The sequence below is a fragment of the Macaca mulatta genome, chromosome 13, assembly GCF_049350105.2.
Source record: "Macaca mulatta isolate MMU2019108-1 chromosome 13, T2T-MMU8v2.0, whole genome shotgun sequence".
Lineage (NCBI taxonomy): Eukaryota > Metazoa > Chordata > Mammalia > Primates > Cercopithecidae > Macaca > Macaca mulatta.
In genome coordinates, this window is record NC_133418.1 from 53,886,452 (window position 1) to 53,908,425 (window position 21,974).

The 21,974-nt window shown below is 46.1% G+C and overlaps 1 protein-coding gene and 2 pseudogenes across 1 annotated transcript; 2 read left to right on the forward strand and 1 right to left on the reverse strand.

Annotated features, from left to right (window-relative positions):
• Window positions 1-4,449: 4,449 nt before the first annotated feature.
• CLEC4F (C-type lectin domain family 4 member F) lies at window positions 4,450-15,115 on the forward strand. Its single transcript, XM_015112720.3, has 7 exons — window positions 4,450-4,510; window positions 5,051-5,167; window positions 5,486-5,575; window positions 7,495-8,613; window positions 11,803-11,960; window positions 14,529-14,647; window positions 15,004-15,115. Exons 1-7 carry the CDS (start codon window positions 4,450-4,452, stop codon window positions 15,113-15,115), a joined length of 1,776 nt encoding a protein of 591 aa, XP_014968206.3.
• On the forward strand, window positions 12,894-13,498 carry LOC114671856 (MOB-like protein phocein pseudogene; annotated as a pseudogene).
• A 6,008-nt stretch (window positions 15,116-21,123) lies between the features above and the next one.
• On the reverse strand, window positions 21,124-21,513 carry LOC703181 (non-histone chromosomal protein HMG-17; annotated as a pseudogene).
• Window positions 21,514-21,974: the final 461 nt, after the last annotated feature.

Below are 21,974 nucleotides of genomic sequence, written 5' to 3' on the forward strand. Positions count from 1 at the left end.
GTTTTTCTCAAATTGTTCTGGCTTTGACCATTGGGAGCTCCTTCATTGGTTCCTGTGTCATTTGACATACTTCCATCACTTTTTTTTTTTTTTTTTTTTTGTAACAAAGCATCTCCTTACTTTCTGGTACTACAAGATGCTCCAGGCTTAGCTTGTGTATTTCCTGCCGCAGTTCTAGAGTCAGCCATTTCTCTAATGAGCCCTGGTTTCTTTTTTTTGGAGAATGGTGTTAGAAACCAAAACCTGGGTGCTGTGTGGCTGTTGCTATTAGAACGTCATTGCCTCTCCCAGCTGAGAGAGCTAAGTAATATTTGTGTGTACACTTAATTTTTTTTTGTAAAGATCATTATGCTTGCACCGTGGTGACAGGACTTGAGAGTGGGTAAGAGGAGAGGCAGGGACAACAGTTAGGAGATGGATGGAATAACAGCCAGGTGAGATGGTGGTTTGCATTCAGGCCTGTAAAAGTGATGAATTGTTGTTGCTATATTTTGTGGGGTGTACACTTTGTACTGATGAATACAAGTGCTCACATCATGTCAAGAAGCTGTCCCTACTATTAAATAAAATGGCCTGGATTAAAAAAAAAAAAAAAAAAAAAAAAGGAATCAGCCTCTCTCCCTCTCCTGGCTCTGGCCCTCTCTGGTTTGGCTTTAGAGCCAGGTAGACTCTTTCTCTCCCTTCCTTCCTTCCTTCCTTCCTTCCTTCCTTCCTTCCTTCCTTCCTTCCTTCCTTCCTTCCTTCCTTTCTTTCTGCCTCTTTCTTTCTCTCTCTCTCATTCTCTCTTTCCTTCCTTCCTTCCTTCCTTCCTTCCTTCCTTCCTTCCTTCCTTCCTTCCTTCCTTCTTTCTTTCTTTCTTTCTTTCTTTCTTTCTTTCTTTCTTTCTTTCTTTCTTTCTTTCTTTCTTTCTTTCTTTCTTTCTTTCTTTCTGAGACGGAGTCTTCCTCTGTCGTCCAGGCTGTAGTGCAGTGGCGTAATCTCGGCTCACTGCAACCTCCGCCTCCCGGGTTCAAACGATTCTCCTGCCTCAGCCTCCCACGTAGCTGGCATTACAGGCACCCTCCACCACGCCCTGCGAGTTTTTGTATTTTTAATAGAGACAGGGGTTTCATCATGTTGGCCAGGCTGGTCTCGAACTCCTGGCCTCAAGTGATCCACCTGCCTCGGCCTCATAAAGTGCTGGGATTACAGGCGTGAGCAACCACGCCTGGCCAGTTCTGGTATTAATGCCCATTCGTTTTTGTCTGGCCAGAGAACAGAGAGCCTCTCAGTGAAGACATAGCAACCTCCTGGTTTTTCTCACCTGCTGGTAGATGGAGTTCCTGTGGGAAATATAAGAGCTAGGGCCCAGAGGGTGGGTGGGGAGGCCAGGGAAGAACTATGCCCCTCTCCTGGCCCAGACTCTGACCTCCCAGCTGGGCAAGGGATCCGCAGAGTTCTGCCTTCGAGGTTCCCTCAGCTCTCAGGCCCCAGGAGGAAATAGGACCTGAGTAGGTCCAGCCTGGGCCTTTCCTGTGTATGGGGAAACATAAACCAAGACAAGCCATTTCTTTTCAGCCACGACCCCTGGCTGTCTGATGGGCCTCTGGGGAGGCACCTCCAGCAGCTCCCATCCCCTTTCCATGTGGTGGAGAAGGAGTTTGGCAGACACCACTGGTTTCAGGCAGAGCTGTTGATAGTCCAGAAATGGATGCCTTCACCCTTCATTCCTGCTGTGCCCTCCCCTCTAAGGTCAGTTTTCATCAAACAGGAGGTAAAAGGCAGCAGATGGTACCTCTGCACTCTACACATTGGGTCCCTATAGTGCGCAGTTCAAAATACACACACAGACACACACACACACACACACACACCCCATCATGAACTGGGTGTGGGCAACCGCTCCCTTCCTGCCTGCAGATCCCCTGCCCACGGGGCAACTTGCTTGCCGGGTTGACATCAGCCACACATGGCACAGGCTCCTCCTGGGCTGAAGCTGTTTTCCTGGCCCGGCCCCAGAGGAGGCACCTTCCATGTGGCTTCTCCGCCATTGTGGTTGGTCTGCAGTGTTGTTAGTGCAGCTGGGGACCTATGAGAGGCTGACCCCAGGATCTGTGCAGAAGACATGAGAATGGGACATGGGAACGGAGGGTGAAAGTAGCAAAGAAACAACACAACACGGATGGAACAAGTCATTTGCAAGGTTGTAAGTGAGTTTGTTTAAGAGTTGCTATAATGGTGTAATATGTAATTAGACTTCCCAAAGTGAAAGAAAATGTGATTTATTTCAAAACGATTGTGCCCGTTTGAAGTAATGGAGACAAGAGGCAACCAAAGAACAAGAATCTGCTGGTAACCCCAACACTGACTTTTAGAGGGGTTCCTTGACCAGCCATGGGAACATTGGTTCTGTTCAGCTGGTTACCCCTGTGGTGGGGACAGGGACATCAGGCTTGCACAGCTCCATGGCACTGTCCACTGGGTTGCCTCACGCCTTCTCTTCTAATGCTAGGCCCACCCGGTAGCAGGAACCCTCTGAAGCAGTATCTGTTCCTCCTGGAAGGGACAGGGCTCATTGAAAGCTGCACATTGGCCCCAGCCTGCTGCATCAGATTCTTTTCAGTTAGTCTTGAGAACCTGGTCACCTCAGGAGGCATGGATCCAATCAGCTAAAGTTGGGGCCTGCTTGGTATTTTCTGACACTACTTCTGACATGAAATGTGTGCTTTTTCCTGACACCAGCCAATTCTCTGACACCCGCTGGGCATCCAACAATTCAAACAGATTCTGCCACAAAATTCCAGAATTAGCACAGATCTCACAGGGAAAGGCCTCAGTCCCACAAGACTGCCCCCCTTCAGATGCCAGCTACAAGTGAGGTAGTGACCCCCACTTCTGCCTGGTCAACTACAAATTTGGGGGTTCTGGCTAGGCAAGGTGGCTCATGCCTGTAGTCCCAGCACTTTGGGAGGCTGAGGTGGGAGGATCACTTGAAGCCAGGAGTTCCAGACCGGCCTGGGGAATAAAGAGAGATCCCATCTCTACAAAAAAATAAAAATAAAAAAGTAGCCAGGCATGCTGGCACACACGTGTAGTCCCAGTTATGCTGGAGTTATGCTGGATGCGGCAGAGGCTGGGATGATGGGGCTGAGAACTGAGGATCACTTGTGTCCAGGAGTTCAAGGCTGCACTGACCTATGATTGCACCACTGCACTCCAGCCTGAGTGACACAGGGAGACCCTGTCTCAAACAGAAAATTGAGGAGTTTCTGCAACAACCTCTTGGTTTTCATAATTCACTAGAACAATTCACAGAACTCAGAAAAGTACTATACTTACTATTCATTTCTTGTAAAGGACAAAAACAACCTGATGAAGAGGTACACAGGGCAAGGCCCAGTGGGGTCCCAAGTGCAGGAGACTCTGTCTCTGTGGAGTCAGGGCACGACACCCTCCTGGCATGTGGACCACCAATCCCAAAGCTCCTTGAATCTCATTTTTCAAGAGTCTATATATAGCCCAGACCCCAAGCCGTCTCCTGCACCTGGAGGTCTGGGAGAGTAGAGAATGGGAGTGGGTGGCTGAAAGTCCCAGTCTTCTAAAGTCTAATCCCATGTTTGGTCTTTCTGGGACCAGCCTCCAGCCTGAAATTATCTAAGGGTCCACCCTGTGTCACCTCGTTAGCATAAATCCAAGGATAGTCCTAAGGGGCTTATTATGAATAACAAAAGACACTCCTGTCACCCAGAAAACTCTAAGGGTTTTAGGAGTTCTGTGTCAGGAACTGAGATGAAGACCAAACACATTTTTACAGAGTTGTACCTTGGTATTTGCGGGGGATTGGTTCCAGGACCCCCACGGGTACCAAAGTCCACAGATGTTCAAGTCCTTTGTACAAAATCGTGTGGTATTTTTATATAACCTCCACACATCCTCCTGTATACTATAATTCAGTTGTGAGGCCCCAAGTGGCTGGCCACCCCGCCTCCTCCTTTGACCTGCAAATATCGGCTGACCTGGCCCCTCCTTTACCTGACTCCTTTTACTTAAGAGGTTCTGGGGCTAGAATTAAAGGTCAGCCATAGTCATAAGGATGTTTTCTATGCAAAGCTGAGACCCGCTTCCTAGGTGGCCAGTCCCAGCCTCCAGAGAAGAAAAGGTGTGTTTGGGGTTATGCTGGATGCGGCAGAGGTTGGGATGATGGGGCTGAGAACTGATGGGAAAGTGCTAATGGGAAGAGGAAGAAAATAGAGCAGATGGGTGTCTGGGAGCCTCTAGGGGAGGGGCCCACTGGGGCGGGTTTCTGCAGTCAGGTGGGGAGGGAGGAAGAGCTGGGAGGGTGGTCAGGACCTCTGTCAAGAGCATAGAAGTGTGGGTGTCTTAGCTTTGCTTCCACTGCCATTGGTCTGCGGGACGGCCCTTCCAGGAGCCAGTGGCTGGGAGCAGTGCTGGAGGATCAAGGAAGCAGAGATGGATGGTGAGGCAGTCCGCTTCTGCACAGATAACCAGTGTGTCTCCTTGCACCCCCGAGGTGAGAAAACTGGGGCCCCAGCTCATGCCCAGTGAGGGATTAGCCTGCCTGTCCTTTGGCCCTCTGCCATAAGGCAGCTTATTGCTGTCTTATTGCTCTCCCCAGACCCTTGTCCTTGGGGATGCAGACCTGTCAAGAGAAAGGGGATGAACTTTGAATTCAGAATCCTGGCCCTGCACACTGAGCCGGTCCTGTGAGGCCTCCCTCCCTTCCTTTCTTGTTTCATTTAAACTACACTTTTGTTGCTCTGTGCCCTGTGCCAGGTTCTGTGCCTTGTGCACCACCAAAGCCTCCTTGAGATTTGGAGAGCAGTGGTCTCGGTCTCAGAGCCCCTTGCCTCTGTGTTGCTACCATGCCCACACCTCGTTCTGGTGAACAGTCCAGAGTGTTTCATCTTCCTTCTCCATAACCACTTGCATGATAAGCATGGCAGGGGTTCTCATCCCCATTAGACAACCCAGGAAATGGAACCAGATAGTCTGACTGTGTCTCAGCCTGCACAGCACCCTCTCACCTTGGACACTGGCTTCTCCCCTACAGGGGTGGACTCTGTGGCAACGGCTTCTGCAGCCCCCAAGATACCAAGGCTCATTCAGGCTACCCCGGCATTTATGGCTGTGACCTTAGTCTTCTCTCTTGTGACTCTCTTTGTAGTGGGTAAGCCCCCAGGTGACCCAAATCTCACTGACTCTCTCTCCTTTCAGCACAAAGTTCTAAGGGCCCCAGATGCACCTCTCTGGGCCTCTCTGCTCCCAGAAAGATCATTCTACCTCCAGCTCCAGGCCCAAGCCACAGCTTTTCTGGGACCAGATAGAGGCCACTGTCCAAGAGGGAGCATCCCAAGAACTGAGGTTCATGAGGGAGGGTCTTTGCTGCTATTTTCCCGGTTCTGGAACCCTACTTGTGTATGGGACAGTGTATCCTCCCAGTCTCAGGGCTGGGGATTTGCTGACCTGGGAAAATGGAATGTCTCAGTTCAACAGCACACAAGACCTGTGCCGAAGCCTGTGCAAGCCATGATTCTGGGAGACAACATTACTGGGCATTTACCTTTTGAACCCAACAGTGAGTAGCCACAGTGGGGGTGGGGTGCGGAGGGAGCCGGGACCTTCAGATGCTCAGACCCTAGGATGAACTTCTCCCCCAGTACCACCAGACCACTGAATGGGTTCCACCATCCTCATAGAAAGAGATAATTTTTTAAAAACACAGTTTTATTGCGGTCTAATGGTGTACATATTTAAAGCATACAATCTGATAAGTTTTGATATATGTATGTGCCCCCAAAACCATCACCACAATCATCATCACATAGTCATCCTCCTCACCCCACAGTTTCCTTGTGGCTCTCTGTAATTCCTTCCTCTCCGTTCCTCCCCTCATCCCTGGGCAGCCACAGATCTACATGCTGTAACTACAGATTAGTTTGCTTTTTCTAGTGTTTTATAGAAAAGGGATCATAGAGTATGTACTCTTTGTTCTTTACTAGTCATGTAATTTGCAAATATTTTCTCTCAGTCTGTGACTTGTCTTTTCATTCTCTTAAGATTTTAATTTTGATAAAGTCTAATTTATCATTTTATTTCTGTTATGGATTATTCTCATGGTCTCATATGTGAGAAATCTGCCTAATCCAAGGCCACAAAGATGTTCTCCTTTGTTTCTGGAAATTGTAAAGTTTTTAGTATTACATTTAGGTCTCTGCCTCATTTGAGTTAATTATTGTATAATGGTGTGAAATGGATTGTTCCAGCACCTTTTGTTGAAAAAGTTATCTTTCTCCATGAGTTGCCTTTGCACCTTGGTTGAAAATCAATTGTCCATATGTGTGGGGGTCTACTTCTGGATTCTCCATTCTGTTACATTGATTTATTTGTCTATCTTTACAAAGCAGAATCTTTGACTGAACTTCCAGTACCTTGAAAGGTCTCTTCTCTTACCTTAGCACAGTGACTGAGGTCTCACACATTTACATAGGCAGTGCATGAGAAATAGAGAATGGATGCTCCAGAAAGGGTCCCTGCCAACTTGAGTTTTTCTCCCTATTCCTGAGGGGAGATTGGAATCAGAAGGGGATCATGGATGTATGAGATTAGGTCCTAGTTCGTGAGGTCAATAAAGGATGCCAGCAGGACCAGAGGTAGATGCACATGAGGTTGGTGGGAAAGACCTTGCAGATTAAAGGAGGCTACAGAGTGTCCTTCAATGACCCCAGCACAAGGCTTTTTACTCAGGTTTCCTGTATCCTCAAACTGTTCTGTAGGGACCCTTGCCCTGTGTAACACTGGGGGTGCTGGCTCTTTAAAAGGCCATTTCAGCTGAGGTCCAGTGTTAGTTACCTGGAGGGCATGGCATGCCTCTATCATAACCCTGTGGGTTGAACAGGGTACTTCCTCCAAGTGCAACTATTTTGTTTTGTTTTTGTTTCTTTCCTTTGTGTTTTCTTCTCCATGGAATTCGCCGTCATAAAACTTATGTTTGTGGTGGTTTTTAGCATGTAACAATGGTGAATCAAGAGCCTCTATGCTTGGTGTACAAATATAATGTAGGACTAACCACAGGCTTTATTCATATCTATTTTCTTTCCCATAACAACCCATCTATGGTCAAATTTCAGTAAAATTAAACTTCAACAGCTCTAAATGATATAATCGGTTACTTTCAAGTTGAGCAATTATAATGACAAAATAATCCAAGCCTTACCAGCATGACTCCTGGTGGCAGCTGGCTTACAGCAGGCAAGCATTTCAATCCTTCTGACCCCATCATTTGTGTGTAACAGTTAATTAGATCTTTGTTTCTTGGCCCACATTCTCAGGTGGACCATCCCCAGGGTCTGGGTGGCTGTGTGACCAGCAGGGTGCTTGGCGGAGCTGTGCAGTACCCATTTCACTTGGAAATGTTAAGAACACTCTGGTTGGCCCATACAACGCTAACCTACATAATGGGCCTCTTTGGCTGCCTTCTTCACTTCCTCCCTCCAGATCATCACCACTTTGGCAGGGAGGCAGAAATGCAAGAGCTTATCCAGATATTGAAAGGCCACATGGAGAATTCCAGCGCCTGGGTAGCAGAGATCCAGATGTTGAGGTGCAGAGTGGACAATGTCAATTTGCAGCTCCAGCTGCTCGATGATCATCTGGGAAACACCAGTGCTGACATCCAGATGGTAAAAAGAGTTCTAAAGGATGCCACTACACTGAGTTTGCAGACCCAGATGTTAAGGAGTTCCTTGGAGGGAACCAATGCTGAGATCCAGAGGCTCAAGGGAGGCCTGGAAAAGGCAGATGCTTTAACTTTCCGGACCCAGAATTTCTTAAAAAGCAGTTTAGAAAACACCAGCATTGAGCTCCACATGCTAAGCAGAGGCTTAGGAAATGCAAACTCTGAAATTCAGATGTTGAATGCCAGTTTGGAAATGGCAAATGCCCAGGCTCGGTTAGCCAACAGCAGTTTAAAGAACGCTAATGCTGAGATCCATGTTTTGAGAGGCCATCTAGATAGGGTCAATGACTTGAGGACCCAGAGCCAGGTTTTAAGAAGTAGTTTGGAAGGAGCCAATGCTGAGATCCAGGGACTAAAGGAAAATCTGCAGAATACAAATGCTTTAAACTCCCAGACCCAGGCCTTTATAAAAGGCAGTTTCGACAACACCAGTGCTGAGATCCAGTTCCTAAGAGGTCATTTGGAAAGGGCTGGTGATGAAATTCACATGTTAAAAAGGGATTTGGAAACGGTCACAGCCCAGACCCAAAAAGCAAATGGCCGTCTGGACCAGACAGATGCTCAGATTCAGGTATTCAAGGCAGAGATGGAAAATGCCAATACCTTAAATGCCCAGATTAGGGTTTTAAATGGTCATAAGAAGAATGCCAGCAGAGAGATGCAGACCCTAAAACAAGAAATGAAGAATGCTTCGGCTTTAACTTCCCAGACCCAGATGTTAGACAGCAATCTGCAGAAGGCCAGTGCTGAGATCCTGAAGTTAAGAGGGGATCTAGAGAACACCAAAGCTCTAACCATTGAAATCCAGCAGGAGCAGAGTCGCCTGAAGACCCTCCACAAGGTTGTTGCTTCACTGGAACAGCTACAAAGAATCCAAAGTAAGTGGGAGTGGAGAGTCCCGCTGGGAAGGGCACAGTCTCTTGAGAGGGTAGAGTCTCCTGCCTCATCAGCCTCTTTTCTACCGCAACATGCATCTCCCGGACCAAATCCAAGGAAATGGGCCCGAAGAGCCTGGGCAGTGGTGGAGATGGTGTGCAGTGGGAAGTTCCTGCTCTCATGTTGCTTATAACCTGGTCACAGTGACCAAATGAACACGGGAAACCAACTGTAAATGGTGCACGTGTGTGATAAGGACAGCATGGGCTAGTGGGCCACGCAGCCTTATTTCCGACTTCCCGCTATCCCAAATGGTATGATCTTGAGCATGTTACTTACCTTCTCTGAGCTACACTTTTCTCATCTGCAAGGGGGAGACAATAATATTTGCATCACAGTGAGGATCCAATGAGGTCACACATGTAAGGCCTTTAACAAAGTACCCAGCATTCGTGCCCTCACCTGATTCTTTATTGAGGCCCTGTGATGTGCTGGGTAAAAAAGTGAATAAGGTGTAATAGGTACCCTTGAGAAGCTTACAGGCTAGTAGTACAGACATGCATGAAAGACACACAGACAGGTGTAAGACTGATAGGTTAAAAGCAGGTACTGAGAACTGGGGTTGGGGGCAGAACAAAAAGAAAGGAAAAGGAATCTTCTAGGGGGAGGGAAGAGATCTGTGGGGAAAGGATCAAAAGACGCTTTGTGAGAAGATGGCTCTTGAACTTCGTCCTGAAGGATGAATAGGTGTTTGCCAAGCAAATAGGGTAATAGAGCAGTAGGTTTACAGGCATGGAGACACAAAATCATGAGGTTCTGGAAACTTCAGCCAGTTCTGTTTGACTGGCCTATGGACAAGAGGGCAGCTGAGAGACAGAAGGGAGTGTTTGGGGCAGCCACTGAAGAAATGGGGGCTGACAAATGAGGGCTTGGTGGGCAGCAGTGACGTTCCACTTTCCTGCTTTGCCTGGTTCCTGGTCTGGGGTCAGAGGCCCCCTTCTTCACACCTCTGCTGGTGCCCCAATGTGCTTATTCCTCCCAGCTCTCACTGCTGCTTTAGGTGAGACCAGTGTTTCTCCAGTTTGGGGCCCCCTGGAATCGCCCAAGGAGCTTTGAAAATACTGATACCTGGGGACCCACCTCCAGAACTCTGATTTTTTTTTTGGTGAGGGTATCTGGCATCAGGATTTTTTTTTAACTCCCTAGTTCTCACATCTCGGCTGAGAACCATTAGCTTAATTTTTTTTCTTAAAGGGCAAAGAAATATATATCTTAGGCTTTGGGGCTGTACAGTCTCTGTTACAACTTTTCAACTCTGTTCAGAATTATAAAGCAAAAGAAAAAGACAGTAAACTAATGAGAATGGCTATGCTCCAATAAACTTTATTAAAAAGACACTGCTGACAGGTTGGAGTTTGCCAGTTGTTGGTTTAGACGACTAGTTCTGGGCATCAGAACCACCAGAGGGCTTGCTGAAGCAGATTATTAAAACATAATTTTGGATTCAGGAGGGCTTTGGTGGTCCTGAAAATTTGCATTTCTACCACGTTGTCAGGTGATGCTGATGGTCTGGGACCACACTTCTCCAGCCCCTGATTTACACCCATCTCTTACCGGGATTTTCGCCATTGTGTTATCATTGGTGTTTCTGGCCTGATCAAGAGTGCCTTCTTCTGGTTCAGCTTCCACCAGGTTGACATTTTTCCAGTGCAAATCTGGACGTATTACCATCCTTCTCAAAACCTTGCAGTGCTTCCCATTGCTCATAGGGGAAAAAAAATCCAAACTCTTTTACATGGGATGTACCATTTAGTGTTGGTGAACCTGTCCAAATTCATCGCTCACCCATCCTTTATGTCCCGAGAATACCAAGTAGCTTGAATAGATCAGGCCATGCCAGGCTGTTACAGACCTTTATGCCTTTGTGCTGATGCTTTTCCCAGCCTGGGGTGCTCTCCTTGACACTGAACACCTGGAAAACTCTTCCTCAGTCATTTAAGATTCAGCTCCAGGCTGGGCACAGTGGCTCACACCTGTAATCCCAGCACTTTGGGAGGCCAAGGCAGGGGGATCACCTGTGGCCAGGAGTTTGAGAGCAGCCTGGCCAACATGGCAAAATCCCATCTCTACTAAAAAACACAAACACAGAGCCAGGCACGGTGGTGGGCACCTGTAATCCCAGCCACTCAGGAGGCTGAGGCAGGAGAATCGCTTGAACCCGGGAGGCAGAAGTTGCAGTGAGCTGAGATCGTGCCATTGCACTCCAGCCGGGGCATCCATAGCAAAACTCTGTCTCAAAAAACAAAAAAATACTCAGCTCCAGTAACATCTCATCCAGGGTGTCCTTCATAAGCCCCACCTCCTGCTCAGATGAAACAGACCATACCTTCTTCCATGACTATTCTACTGTGCATGTGTTTTTTAATCAATGCATCTTCAACACCTTTTCTCCATCTGTCTCATTTACTAGACTCTAAGTTCCTTAAGGGCATCAATCATGTCTGATTGATCTTTGTACAGTGTGGCAGTGGCTAGCTCGAAGAAGTTAAGGAACGTTGCACAATGCACGTTGAACGAAAGAACAATTTGGTGATTAATTGAACTTGTGTGGTACCATTTCAAACAGCTGTGGCATAGATGATGTCAAAGAGCAGGCTGTTGTGGCAAGGAGGGATGAAAGAGCTGACAGAATCGGGGCTTGTGCTCACAGGATGAGCTGTAAGAGTTTGAAAAATGGAAGACCAGGCAGACCAGGTGATGACCAGGTCCCAGGATGGCCATGGGTGTGGCAGTGGAAGTGGATGGAGATGAAGACAAGGAAATGAGTAAGGCTATGGGATAGCTGTAAAATCCCCAGGGAATATGGCAGGAGTTGGGGTGGAGAGGACTGTCAGGTGGTAGCAATGAGTTGGGAGAGAGGGCAGTATAGCCAGGAAGTAGGTACCTGGAAAAGAGAGCTGCCTGAGCCTCCCAGGAGGGCCCAAGCCAGGTGTCTTGAGCACTGCTTCCTGGAGTGCTGGGTAGTGAGACGGCAGTGCAGCCCCCCAGGCCTTGTTCCTGGAGCACTGGGCATCAAGAATTGCATGAGCTTGTGAACCTCAGTGGGCAGGCCCCAGAGAGGTCAGAAAAGTTCCCTCTGAGACCCCCACCAGCAGCTCCTGGTTCTCTTTTCTCCCCAGTCTTTGCTCCAGGTCAACTTCTCCAGATGGTCCTGCAAGCCTGGAAGTTCAATGGTGGAAGCTTATATTATTTTTCTCATGTCAAGAAGTCTTGGCATGAGGCTGAGCAGTTCTGTGTGTCCCAGGGATCCCACCTGGCATCTGTGGCCTCCAAGGAGGAGCAGATCAGAGCTACGAGCATTATTGGTGGAATTGGTGTGGAATAAGGGACTGTGGTGTTTTGGCCTTCCTGCTCTCAGCGGGTATGACAGAGACCTCCATGTCTCCTCTGCCAGGCAGGGAGCAAATATTGATTGAGTTCTGATGAGCACATGCACTGGAGGTAGAACCACTGATGGCAAACCTCCATGTCTTCCATGCATGAGGGAGATACCAGAGGTCAAGAGACATCAGCAGGAAGGAAGGCCAAGGGCATCAGGTGATGCCCTTAAGTGCTAGGAGCACATTTCCCTTCTCATGCATTTAGTTTTCCCTCAGGCTTGCTTCCAGTCACCTTTTTTTTGGAGACAGTGTCTCTTTCTGTCATCCAGGGTGGAGTGCAGTAGCCTAATCATGGCTCACTGCAACCTTGACCTCCTTGCTCAAGCGATCCTCCCACCTCAGACCTCTGAGTAGCTCAGCTCCCCTGAGTAGCTGTGACTACAGGCGCACAACACCACATCCGGCTATTTTTTGGGAGTATTTTTTTGTAGAGATGGGGTATCGCCATGTTGCCCAGGCTGGTCTCAAACTCACGGGCTCAAGTTATTCACCCACGTGGGCCTCCCAAAGTGCTGGGAGTGAGCCACTGCATCTGGCCTGTCTTGATTTTAATGTCAGTTAATCCAGCTGCTTTAGAGGGCCCATGAACAGGAGACCCAGGCTTCTTGGGAAGACCAGGCACACAACTCTGAGTCTGAGGACCACCAAATGCAATACTGTCCCAGGTGACTCATCTGTCGTGGTCCTTATTAGAACTTGCCAGGATTACTAACAAAGAACCACAGTGTTTGTGGTCCAATTTGACTTGCAGAACTGCCCACCCCCTGTGGCTCTCCTGAGACCACTGTTACTGATCTGAAAAAGAACATGCAACTTTGTAAACCACATCTTCTTAACAAGCTATGGGAGGCGCTGGCCCTGTGGTCACGGCAGAGGGGATGGCAGCGCTGAGGCAGAACAGGCAGGGCACCAAGGCACAGGATATCTAGAATTGGCCTGATGAATCCTTTGATGAAGTGGACAATACACTAGCTGCTCAACAGTATATTTAACAGAACATAAGAGCAGATTACTCCAATATTGACAAAATTCTTGAAGCACCTAATGGCCAAGATGAATGTGTATGGAAGTATGAACATTTAAGGCAATTGTGCCTTGAGCTAATTTGACTTGCTGTCAAACTTCAGAGTGAATGCCATCCAGATACTTGTACTCAAATGACAGCAACTGAATAGTGGATTTTTCTTTGTGCAGCTCATAAAACTCCAAAAGAGTGTCCTGCTGTAGACTATACTAGACACACACTTAATGGTGCTGCATGTCTTCTGAAGAGCAATAAATATTTTTCCAGCAGGGTTAGCATAAAGAAATCATCTGTAGTGAAACCAAAATCAGTATGCCGTGAGATTTACAGAATATTTTCACATGTTTATTTCCCATCATCAGCAGATGTTTAATGAATATGAAAATTAAGCATTTTTGTGTCATCAGTTTATTAAATATGTGATGAAATATAATTTGATGTCCAAGGATAACCTGATTGTACCAATTTTAGAAGAGGAAGTACAGAATTCAAGTTCTGGGGAAAGTGAAGCATGAAGGAAATCATATGGAAAAATGTACTGATCACATAATTAACATTAGTTATGTACTGTATATATCATTTTAGACACATCAATCATGTATCCATATTATAGTTTCTTTGTTTAGTATAGGTTTTTGTATCCTGTGTTTGCCTTTTAAAATGGGAAATACTTTTTTTTTTTTTTTTGAGACAGAGTCTTGCTCTGTTGCCCAGGCTGGAGTGCAATGGTGCGATCTTGGCTCACTGCAACCTCCACCTCCCGGGTTCAAGTGATTATCCTGCCTCAGCTTCCCTGGTAGCTGGGGTTACAGGTAACTGCCATCATGCCCTGCTAATTTTTGTATTTTTAGTAGAGAAGGGGTTTCACCATGCTGGCCAAGCTGCTCTCGAACTCCTGACCTTGGGCGATCCACCCACCTCGGCCTCCCAAAGTGCTGGGACTACAGGAAGGAGACACTGCGCCCGGCCTAAAATGGGAAATACTTTTTAAGTTATTCATAAGCTGTATATTCACCAGTGTGGCACTCATGGTTTTTAAATAAGATTAGTATTATCTGTTTATAATGCCTGTTAATAAAAGAATTTACAGTTTGGTAACATTGCTGCTAAACAATCATTGGATCACAATCCTCATCAAACAAACCCATCTATACAAAAAAAAAAAAAAAATGAGTGAGAGCTTGATGTTTCACATAAGCCATTTCCTAAAGAAGTAGAAATGTTTTCCTTTGGTTTTACCCTGAATTTAGCTATCTTAAAAAATTCTATAGTACATAGTTTTATCTTACCTCTTAACTTTCTCCAAATGAGATAAAAGTGTTTTAAAATTCTGTTTACAGTTTTTGATATGCATATATAATTATGTGTACATCTATAAGCAGGTTCTCCAGGTGGCTTGGAGAACTGGCTCCACACACACAAGGCAAACAATGACACTGCCTTTTCTCTGCAGGCATTTCTGGTAGAGGTCACAGGTCAAGCGTACTACTGGATCGGTCTCACTGACAGGGGCACAGAGGGCTCCTGGTGCTGGACAGACGGGACACCATTCAACGTCGCCCAGAACAAAACGTGAGTCTAGCCACCATCTGGCACTGTCCTGGGCACTGTCTTTGGTGGACCTAGCTACACACTGTGTGTCCCTTCCCAGTAGGTGGTAGTGTTGTGTGTATATGTGTGTGTGATGTGTGTGATGTGTATGTGGTGTATGTGTGGTTTGTGTGCCATGTATGTGGCATGTGTAATGCATGTGGTATGTGAGGTATGTGTGTGTTATGTATGTGATGTGTGTGTGTTTGGACACACAGGCATGGTCATCGCTCTTACCTGGACTCCTACATAGAGGGTCATTAGGGAAAGACAGGTCCTGAGGCTGGCATGCAGCCAATGAGTGGGTCTTTCTGTTTTTTTCTCCCTACCCTACTCAGGCCTGGTTCCAAGGGATCCTGCCCCCTCAGAAGGCATATTAGTGTGAATTCTGGGGTGGGAGCTTGCAGCTTCATAGACACCCCTCCCTGTCCCTGGATCCTCAGTAACTAAGGGCAACCTGAGCACAGACACCCTCAGGGTACTCCTTCTCCCAGCCCTGTCCCCATCCTACGACCACTAGCGGATGAAGGACCCATCTCATGTCAGTTCCCTAGACCCATCACACGTCAGCTTCCTAAGCCACAGCATGGGGAAGGGACGTTTCCTTCATCCAACAGAATAAACCCCGTTGTCTCCAGGTTTTGGGAAAGGAATCGGCCTGACAACTGGCAGCACAAGAATGGGCAGACTGAAGACTGTGTCCACATTCAGCAGAAGTGGAATGACATGACCTGTGACACACCCTATCAGTGGGTGTGCAAGAAGCCCATGGGCCATGGTGTGGCCTGAGGGCAGGCCAGAGCTGAGGGGCTGCTCCTGCCTGCCAATACTGACCCTCCTCCTCCTGGATGCCTTCGGAGCCTCTGAGCTCTACTTGTTCTCTGGGGCCTTCCATTGGCCTTGCGGACTTCCTGCCTTGTTCTTTGATTTAGCCCTTTCGAACATGCTTACCTTGAGTGACTGGTGACATCAGTGGCTTCTCAAGAGAAGAGCCTTGCTGTGCCCCTGTAGCCCCTCAGCACCCAGCACAGGCCGGCCTGTCAGACAGCAGGTCCTCAATAAATACTTGCTGAATCAACAAAAGCTTCGTGCTTGCTTGTCCCTTGTGGCGGCCACTACACTCTCTCCTCCCTGGATTGGTTCTCCTTCCCTCAGTGTTCCTTCTGTCTCAAAACAAGCACACTTTTATTAAGGGCTTTATAGCTAGCAACTTTTTGCTAGTTTGTTGAAAACAGCAGAGGTTGAACACAAACTACAGGGACTTCATAGGAGTACAAAGTCCTAGCAGTCCTAGCTCTGTCGCCCAGGCTGGAGTGCAGTGGTGCCATCTCGGCACACTGCAACCTCTGCTTCCCAGGTTCAAACAATTTTCCTGCCTCAGCCTCCTGAGTAGCTGGGACTATAGGGACATGCCACTATGCCTGGCTAATTGTTTTATTTTTAGTAGAGATGGGGTTTCACCATGTTGGCCAGGCTGGTCTCAAACTCCTGACCTCAAGTGATCCACCTGCCTCGGCCTCCCAAAGTGATGAGATTACAGGCATGAGCCACCACACCCCGCCTATTTTTTTCTTTAAAAAAAAAGCGAAATACATATATATTTTAGAGACAGGGTCTTGCTCTGTCGTCCAGGCTGGAGTACAGTGGAAAGAAAGAGTGAGGGGCACATTTTGACTGAGTTTTCTTAGTCCCAGCACAGAAGTGTTGAATAAATCTTTTTTTAAAAAATGAAGGCAATATTAAAGTGCATGAGGTCAGATGTGCTCCTATTTTCTATTTAGGAGATGTGATAAGGTCGCTTATTCCCCAGTTAATAAGGTTGTCTTACACACATTGTAGAGCAGAAAATCATAAACAACTTTAAAAAAATATTTTTAAATTAATTACTTTTTAGAGGCAAGGTCTCACTCTGTTGCCCAGGCTGCAGTGCAGTGGCATGATTATAGCTCACTGCAGCCTTGAACTCCTGGGCTCAAGTGATCCTCCCACCTCAGCCTCCCAAATAACTGGGACTACAAGTTCATGCCACTGTACCCAGATAACTTTTAAATTTTGGTAGAGATGGGGCTTTCTCTCTTTGTTTCCCAGGATGGTCTCGAACCTCTGGCTTCAAGCCCTCTTCCTACTCAGCATCCCAAAGTGTGGGATGATAGGCAAGAGCCACCATGCCTGGCCTCAAAAGAACTTTAAAAGGCAGTCCTTATTAGCAAGGTACTTCCTGACTTTAGGGATAAAGCATCAATGGATGCTTTATCTTATTGTACAACCAAAAGACTGGCAGCTGGTGTTTACCTTTTCCCTTAAAGGATCAGGGGTTAGCAGCTTTATGGATAAGGGCAGTCCTTATCATATAAGCCCAACTATATTTGCACAAAACAGTAGAGTTAGTCTATCCCTTTCTGCTTTAAATTCTGGTGTTTGCTTTTCTTCTTTACTAACAAATGTCCTTTGTCGCATTTTCTCCCCCTCAGAGTAGAACACTTTCATTTACATTAAAAATCTGTTCAGCCTGGACACAGTGGCTGATGCCTGTAATCCCAGTACTTTGGGAGGCCAAGGCAGGTGGATTGCTTGAGCCCACGGGTTCGTGACCAGTCTGGGCAACATGGCGAAATCCTGTCTGAACAAAAAATACAAAAATTAGCAGGGTGTGGTGGCCGCACCTGTAATCCCAGCTACCTGGGAGGCTGAGACACAAGAATCACTTGAACCTGGGAGGGGGACACTGCAGTGAGCCGAGATTACGCCACTGCACTCCAGCCTGGGTGACAGAGTGGGACGCTGTCTCAAAAAAAAAAAAAAAAAAAAAAACCCAGAAAACAAAACAAAACAAAAACAACAACAAAAAAACCTGTTTAGGAAGATACCTTTTCTCTTGCATGATTTTCTGGAAACTTGTCTACTGCCTCTTGGTTGACAGAAGCTGCTTCTCCTGTCACATGCACATTTTAAAAGCCACACCTCTTTCTGAAACTATCAAACCATCCTTTCCTGGCAATACATTCTCCTGCTTTAGATTCTTTACCTTCCTTTTTCTTTGAGTTGTCATTAATGGATTTTGCTTTTTCTCAAATGATATTCAAGTCTGTAGGTATGCCTTTCTTATGGCAATCCTGAATCCACATAAAAACTGCATTTTTCAGTAAGAGATTAAAAAGATATTTTGCAAAAAGTGCAAGGTTTTTGTGCCTGCTGGTGTAGCTACAGTGATGGCTTCACAAATTTCCTTTTCTTTATTTTACAATTGTCCTTTGCAGGATTCAGTTGTCTTGAGGTGGCAGACAACCACAGCTGCAGATCTTTATAAATGGCACATATCAAGCAATTCAACTTTTTTGGATAATGAATGTCACGACTTTTCTCTGCTTTTTGGGAGTACTTTCAAACTTACTAGTGACATCGCATATGGATCCCATCATGTTATTCAAGGTTTATGATAGTGCACTGAAAATGAAAAATACATGAGAACTAAATCAGTTTTTACTGTCATATGCAATTTACTGGAGTGAGGAACTGCTCACGGGAGACGATTAGCATCACATAGTGTTTTAAGTGGATACTTAAACACTTGAGCTCACCGTGGTAGCAACAGGAGGTGACTACAAAATTACCACAATAGTACAGTATGTGCCACAGTTAATTTACGCAGTTTTCATTTAATATTGCATCTTGAAGTTTGTTTACATTTCTCTTAACTGCAAATGGCACCGTGTATGGGCTGTAAGTGTTGATGTGCATACATTTTGATAAATGTTAATTTCTTATAATAGATTTGTATATATTTTACGTTAGTGAATGATAAAATTGATTTAGCATCTACATATATTTTATGCATTCATGACAGACCTAACTTTTTCTTATTTTTAAAAAAATATTTCAGCCAGGTGTGGTGGCTCATGCCTGTAATCCCAGCACTTTGAGATGCCAAGGCAGGAGGGCCACCTGAGGTCAGGAGTTCGCGACCAGCCTGGTCAACACAGTGAAACCCCATCTCTACTAAAAATACAAAAATTAACCAGGGTTGGTGGCAGGCACCTGTAGTCCCAGCTACTTGGGAGTCTAAGGCAGGAAAATCACTTGAACTTGAGAGGCAGACATTGCAGTGAGCTGAGATCATGCCATTGTACTCCAGCCTGGGCGACAGAGTGAGACTTTGTCTCAAAAAATAAAATAAAAAATATTTCTAGGCGCCTGGGCATGGTGGCTCACTCCTGTAATCCCTGCACTTTGGGAGGCTGAAGCGGGCAGATCACTTGAGGTCAGGAGTTTGAAACCAGCCTGACCAACATGACAAAACTTCATCTCTACTAAAAATAAAAAATAAAAAATTAGCCAGGGGTGGTGGTGCATGCCCGTAATCCCAGTTACTTGGGAGGCTGAGGCATGAGAATTGCTTGACCCTGGGGTGGCAGAGGCTGCAGTGAGCCGAGATCATGCCACTGCACTCCAGCCTGGGCAATAGAGCAAGACTCCATCTCAAAAAAAATTTCTAGGCTGCATGGTTCATCTGCAAGTTTTTTTATATTGTGGCAAATCTCCAAAATTTTTTTCAAAATATTTATTGACAAAAATCCACGTACAAGTGGACCATGCTGTTCACACTTAGGTTGCTCATGGTTCAATTGCACGTACAAATGTTTGTATGTATATATATTTTTCTATGTATGTTTTCCTATTCTTTATTTTAGGGTTTTTCTAGCTTTGTGTCATCAGGAGGAAGTATTAAATAACGTGGCCTGCTTTCACTACTCACAATAGAAAAGACTTGGAACCAACTCAAATGTCCATCAAAGATAGACTGGATTAAGAAAATGTGGCACAGCCGGGCGCAGTGGCTCACGCCTGTAATCCCAGCACGTTGGGAGGCCAAGGCGGGCAGATCACGAGGTCAGGAGATCGAGACCATCCTGGCTAACACAGTGAAACTCCGTCTCTACAAAAAAAAATACAAAAAAGTTAGCCAGGTGTGGTGGTGGGTGCCTGTAGTCCCAGCTACTCAGGAGGCTGAGGCAGGAGAATGGCGTGCACTTGGGAGGCGGAGCTTGCAATGAGCCGAGATCGCGCCACTGCACTCCAACCTGGGCGACAGAACGAGAATGCGTTTAAAAAAAAAAGCACATATATGCCATGGAATACTATGCAGCCATAAAAAAGGATGAGTTCACGTCCTTTGCAGGGAAATGGATGAAGCTGGAAACCATAATTACAAGCAAACTAACACAAGGACAGAACACTAAACACCACATGTTCTCACTCATAAGTGTGAGTTGAACAAGGAGAACACATGGATAGAGGTCGGGGAACATCACACACCAGAGCCTGTCGTGGGGTGGGGGTTGGGGGAGGGATAGCATTAGGAGAAATACCTAATGTAAATGACGAGTTGATGGGTGCAGCAAACCAACATGGCACATATATACCCATGTAACAAACCTGAACGTTGTGCACATGTACCCTAGAACTTAAAGTATAATCATAATAACATGGCTTACTTTTCTGGAATTTCCTGAGATTTCTTTGTGTCCTAGTATATGCTCACTCTTTATAAATGTTCTAGAGGTATATTTGTTAGATTAAGCTTATAATTTTCATTATGCAAACATTTTACATTCTCATTTATGTTTTGTCTACTCAATCAATTTCTCTGAGAGGATTTTTTAAAACTGTCTCATTATGTTTATCATTTTGTCACATTTTCCTTTTATTTCTAAGAGCCATATATATATATATATTTCAGTTACTTTTTTTCCAATCCAAACTGTATCCAGCTTTATTAAAGATACTTTCCATAAACAATCATGGTATTTCAGGCAGGACATAGGCAGACAATTATTAACAGTATACAACTTTCAAACTCCCTTCTTCAATGGACTACCAAAACTCAGAAAGCCACCATAAAACACAATGAAGTTTTCATATGATGCTCTGAACAGGGGAAGTTTAGAGTGAGAGTTGACGTTTCACACGTAGCATGTTGTTTAATAACTTTTCACGAGCCGACCCTGACTTTCAGGAAGTGAAATGAAAATTGCAGAATGTATCTGAAGAGCCGCAATCTAACAACGGAACCACTGCTTTTTAGACAGGTGTCCTCTCAGTGGCATCCCTGGAAAGTCCAGATTGCCTGACACACTGGTAACAAATGACTGGGGATCAGGTCCCAACAGATGTCTAGGCTTAAGAGAGTTAAGTCTATGCTGAAAGATGGACAGGGAGAAGAGGACATAAAAATGAATTGGTTTTTCCATACCCTAAGGCTTTTGTGCCAAGGTGGTCATGTGTATGAAAGTCAGGGAATCCCTCCTCCTGGGAGCCAAGAGGAAGTCTCCCAAAACCAGAAGGGAAAGGTGTTTTCCCCACATCACTCCAGCTTTGGAGACATTCTATTAGTGACATATGCCCCTTCCCCAAAAAACAACAATGAAGTGTTCTGTGTGCTAACAACATAGCTGAAAAAAAAACAAACAAAAAAACAAACAAAAAAAAAATTCTGCATTTTTATAAAACTTGATAAAAAATAGTATTTCAAACTGTACAGTCACCAGAAGTACACAGTTATCAAAAATGCACACACTTCACTTGGCCTCTCCAGCACCTTCAGCTTTCCTGACCTGGTCTGTTTTGGCATCTCCGTTTTCTGCAGGGTTATTTCCCTCCTTGCCAGCATCAGCTTTTCCCTTTTTCCCTTTGGGTACCTTCCCTCCCTTCTTGGCAGGGGCCTTTTTAGGCTTGGGTTCTGGCTTTGGAGGAGCAGGTTTAGCAGACAACCTCGTGGATCTTCTCTGTGGTGTGTCCTTCACCTTGGCTTTATCTCCTTTAGCATCCCCTTCAGTCTTCCTTTTGGGCATGGTGGTGGCAGTGACAGCAGCGGGACTTAGACACTGGGCCCGGGATGCAGCCACAAGTGGGCTTTGATCAGTCGGGGGGTCATTCTCGCTTCTTCTTACGTTTCAGTTGCTTTGGTTAATGTCTAAAGATTCATAACTAACTACCCTCCATTGGCCCCCACTGTTTTTTGAGACTGGGTCTTGCTCTGTCAACCAGGCTGGAGTGCAGTGGTGAGATCTTGACTCACTGCAGCCTTGACCTCTCAGTATATGTGATCCTCCCACCTCAGCCTTCCAAGTTGCTAGGACCACAGGCACATGCCACCACACCTAGCTAATTTTATTTATTTTTTGTAGAGATGAGGTCTCACCATGTTGCCCAGGCTGGTCTCAAACTCCTGAGTTCAAGCAATCCTCTTGCCTTGGCCTCCCCAAATGCTGGGATTACAGGCATGAGTCACTGTGCCTGGCCCAAGATCCAT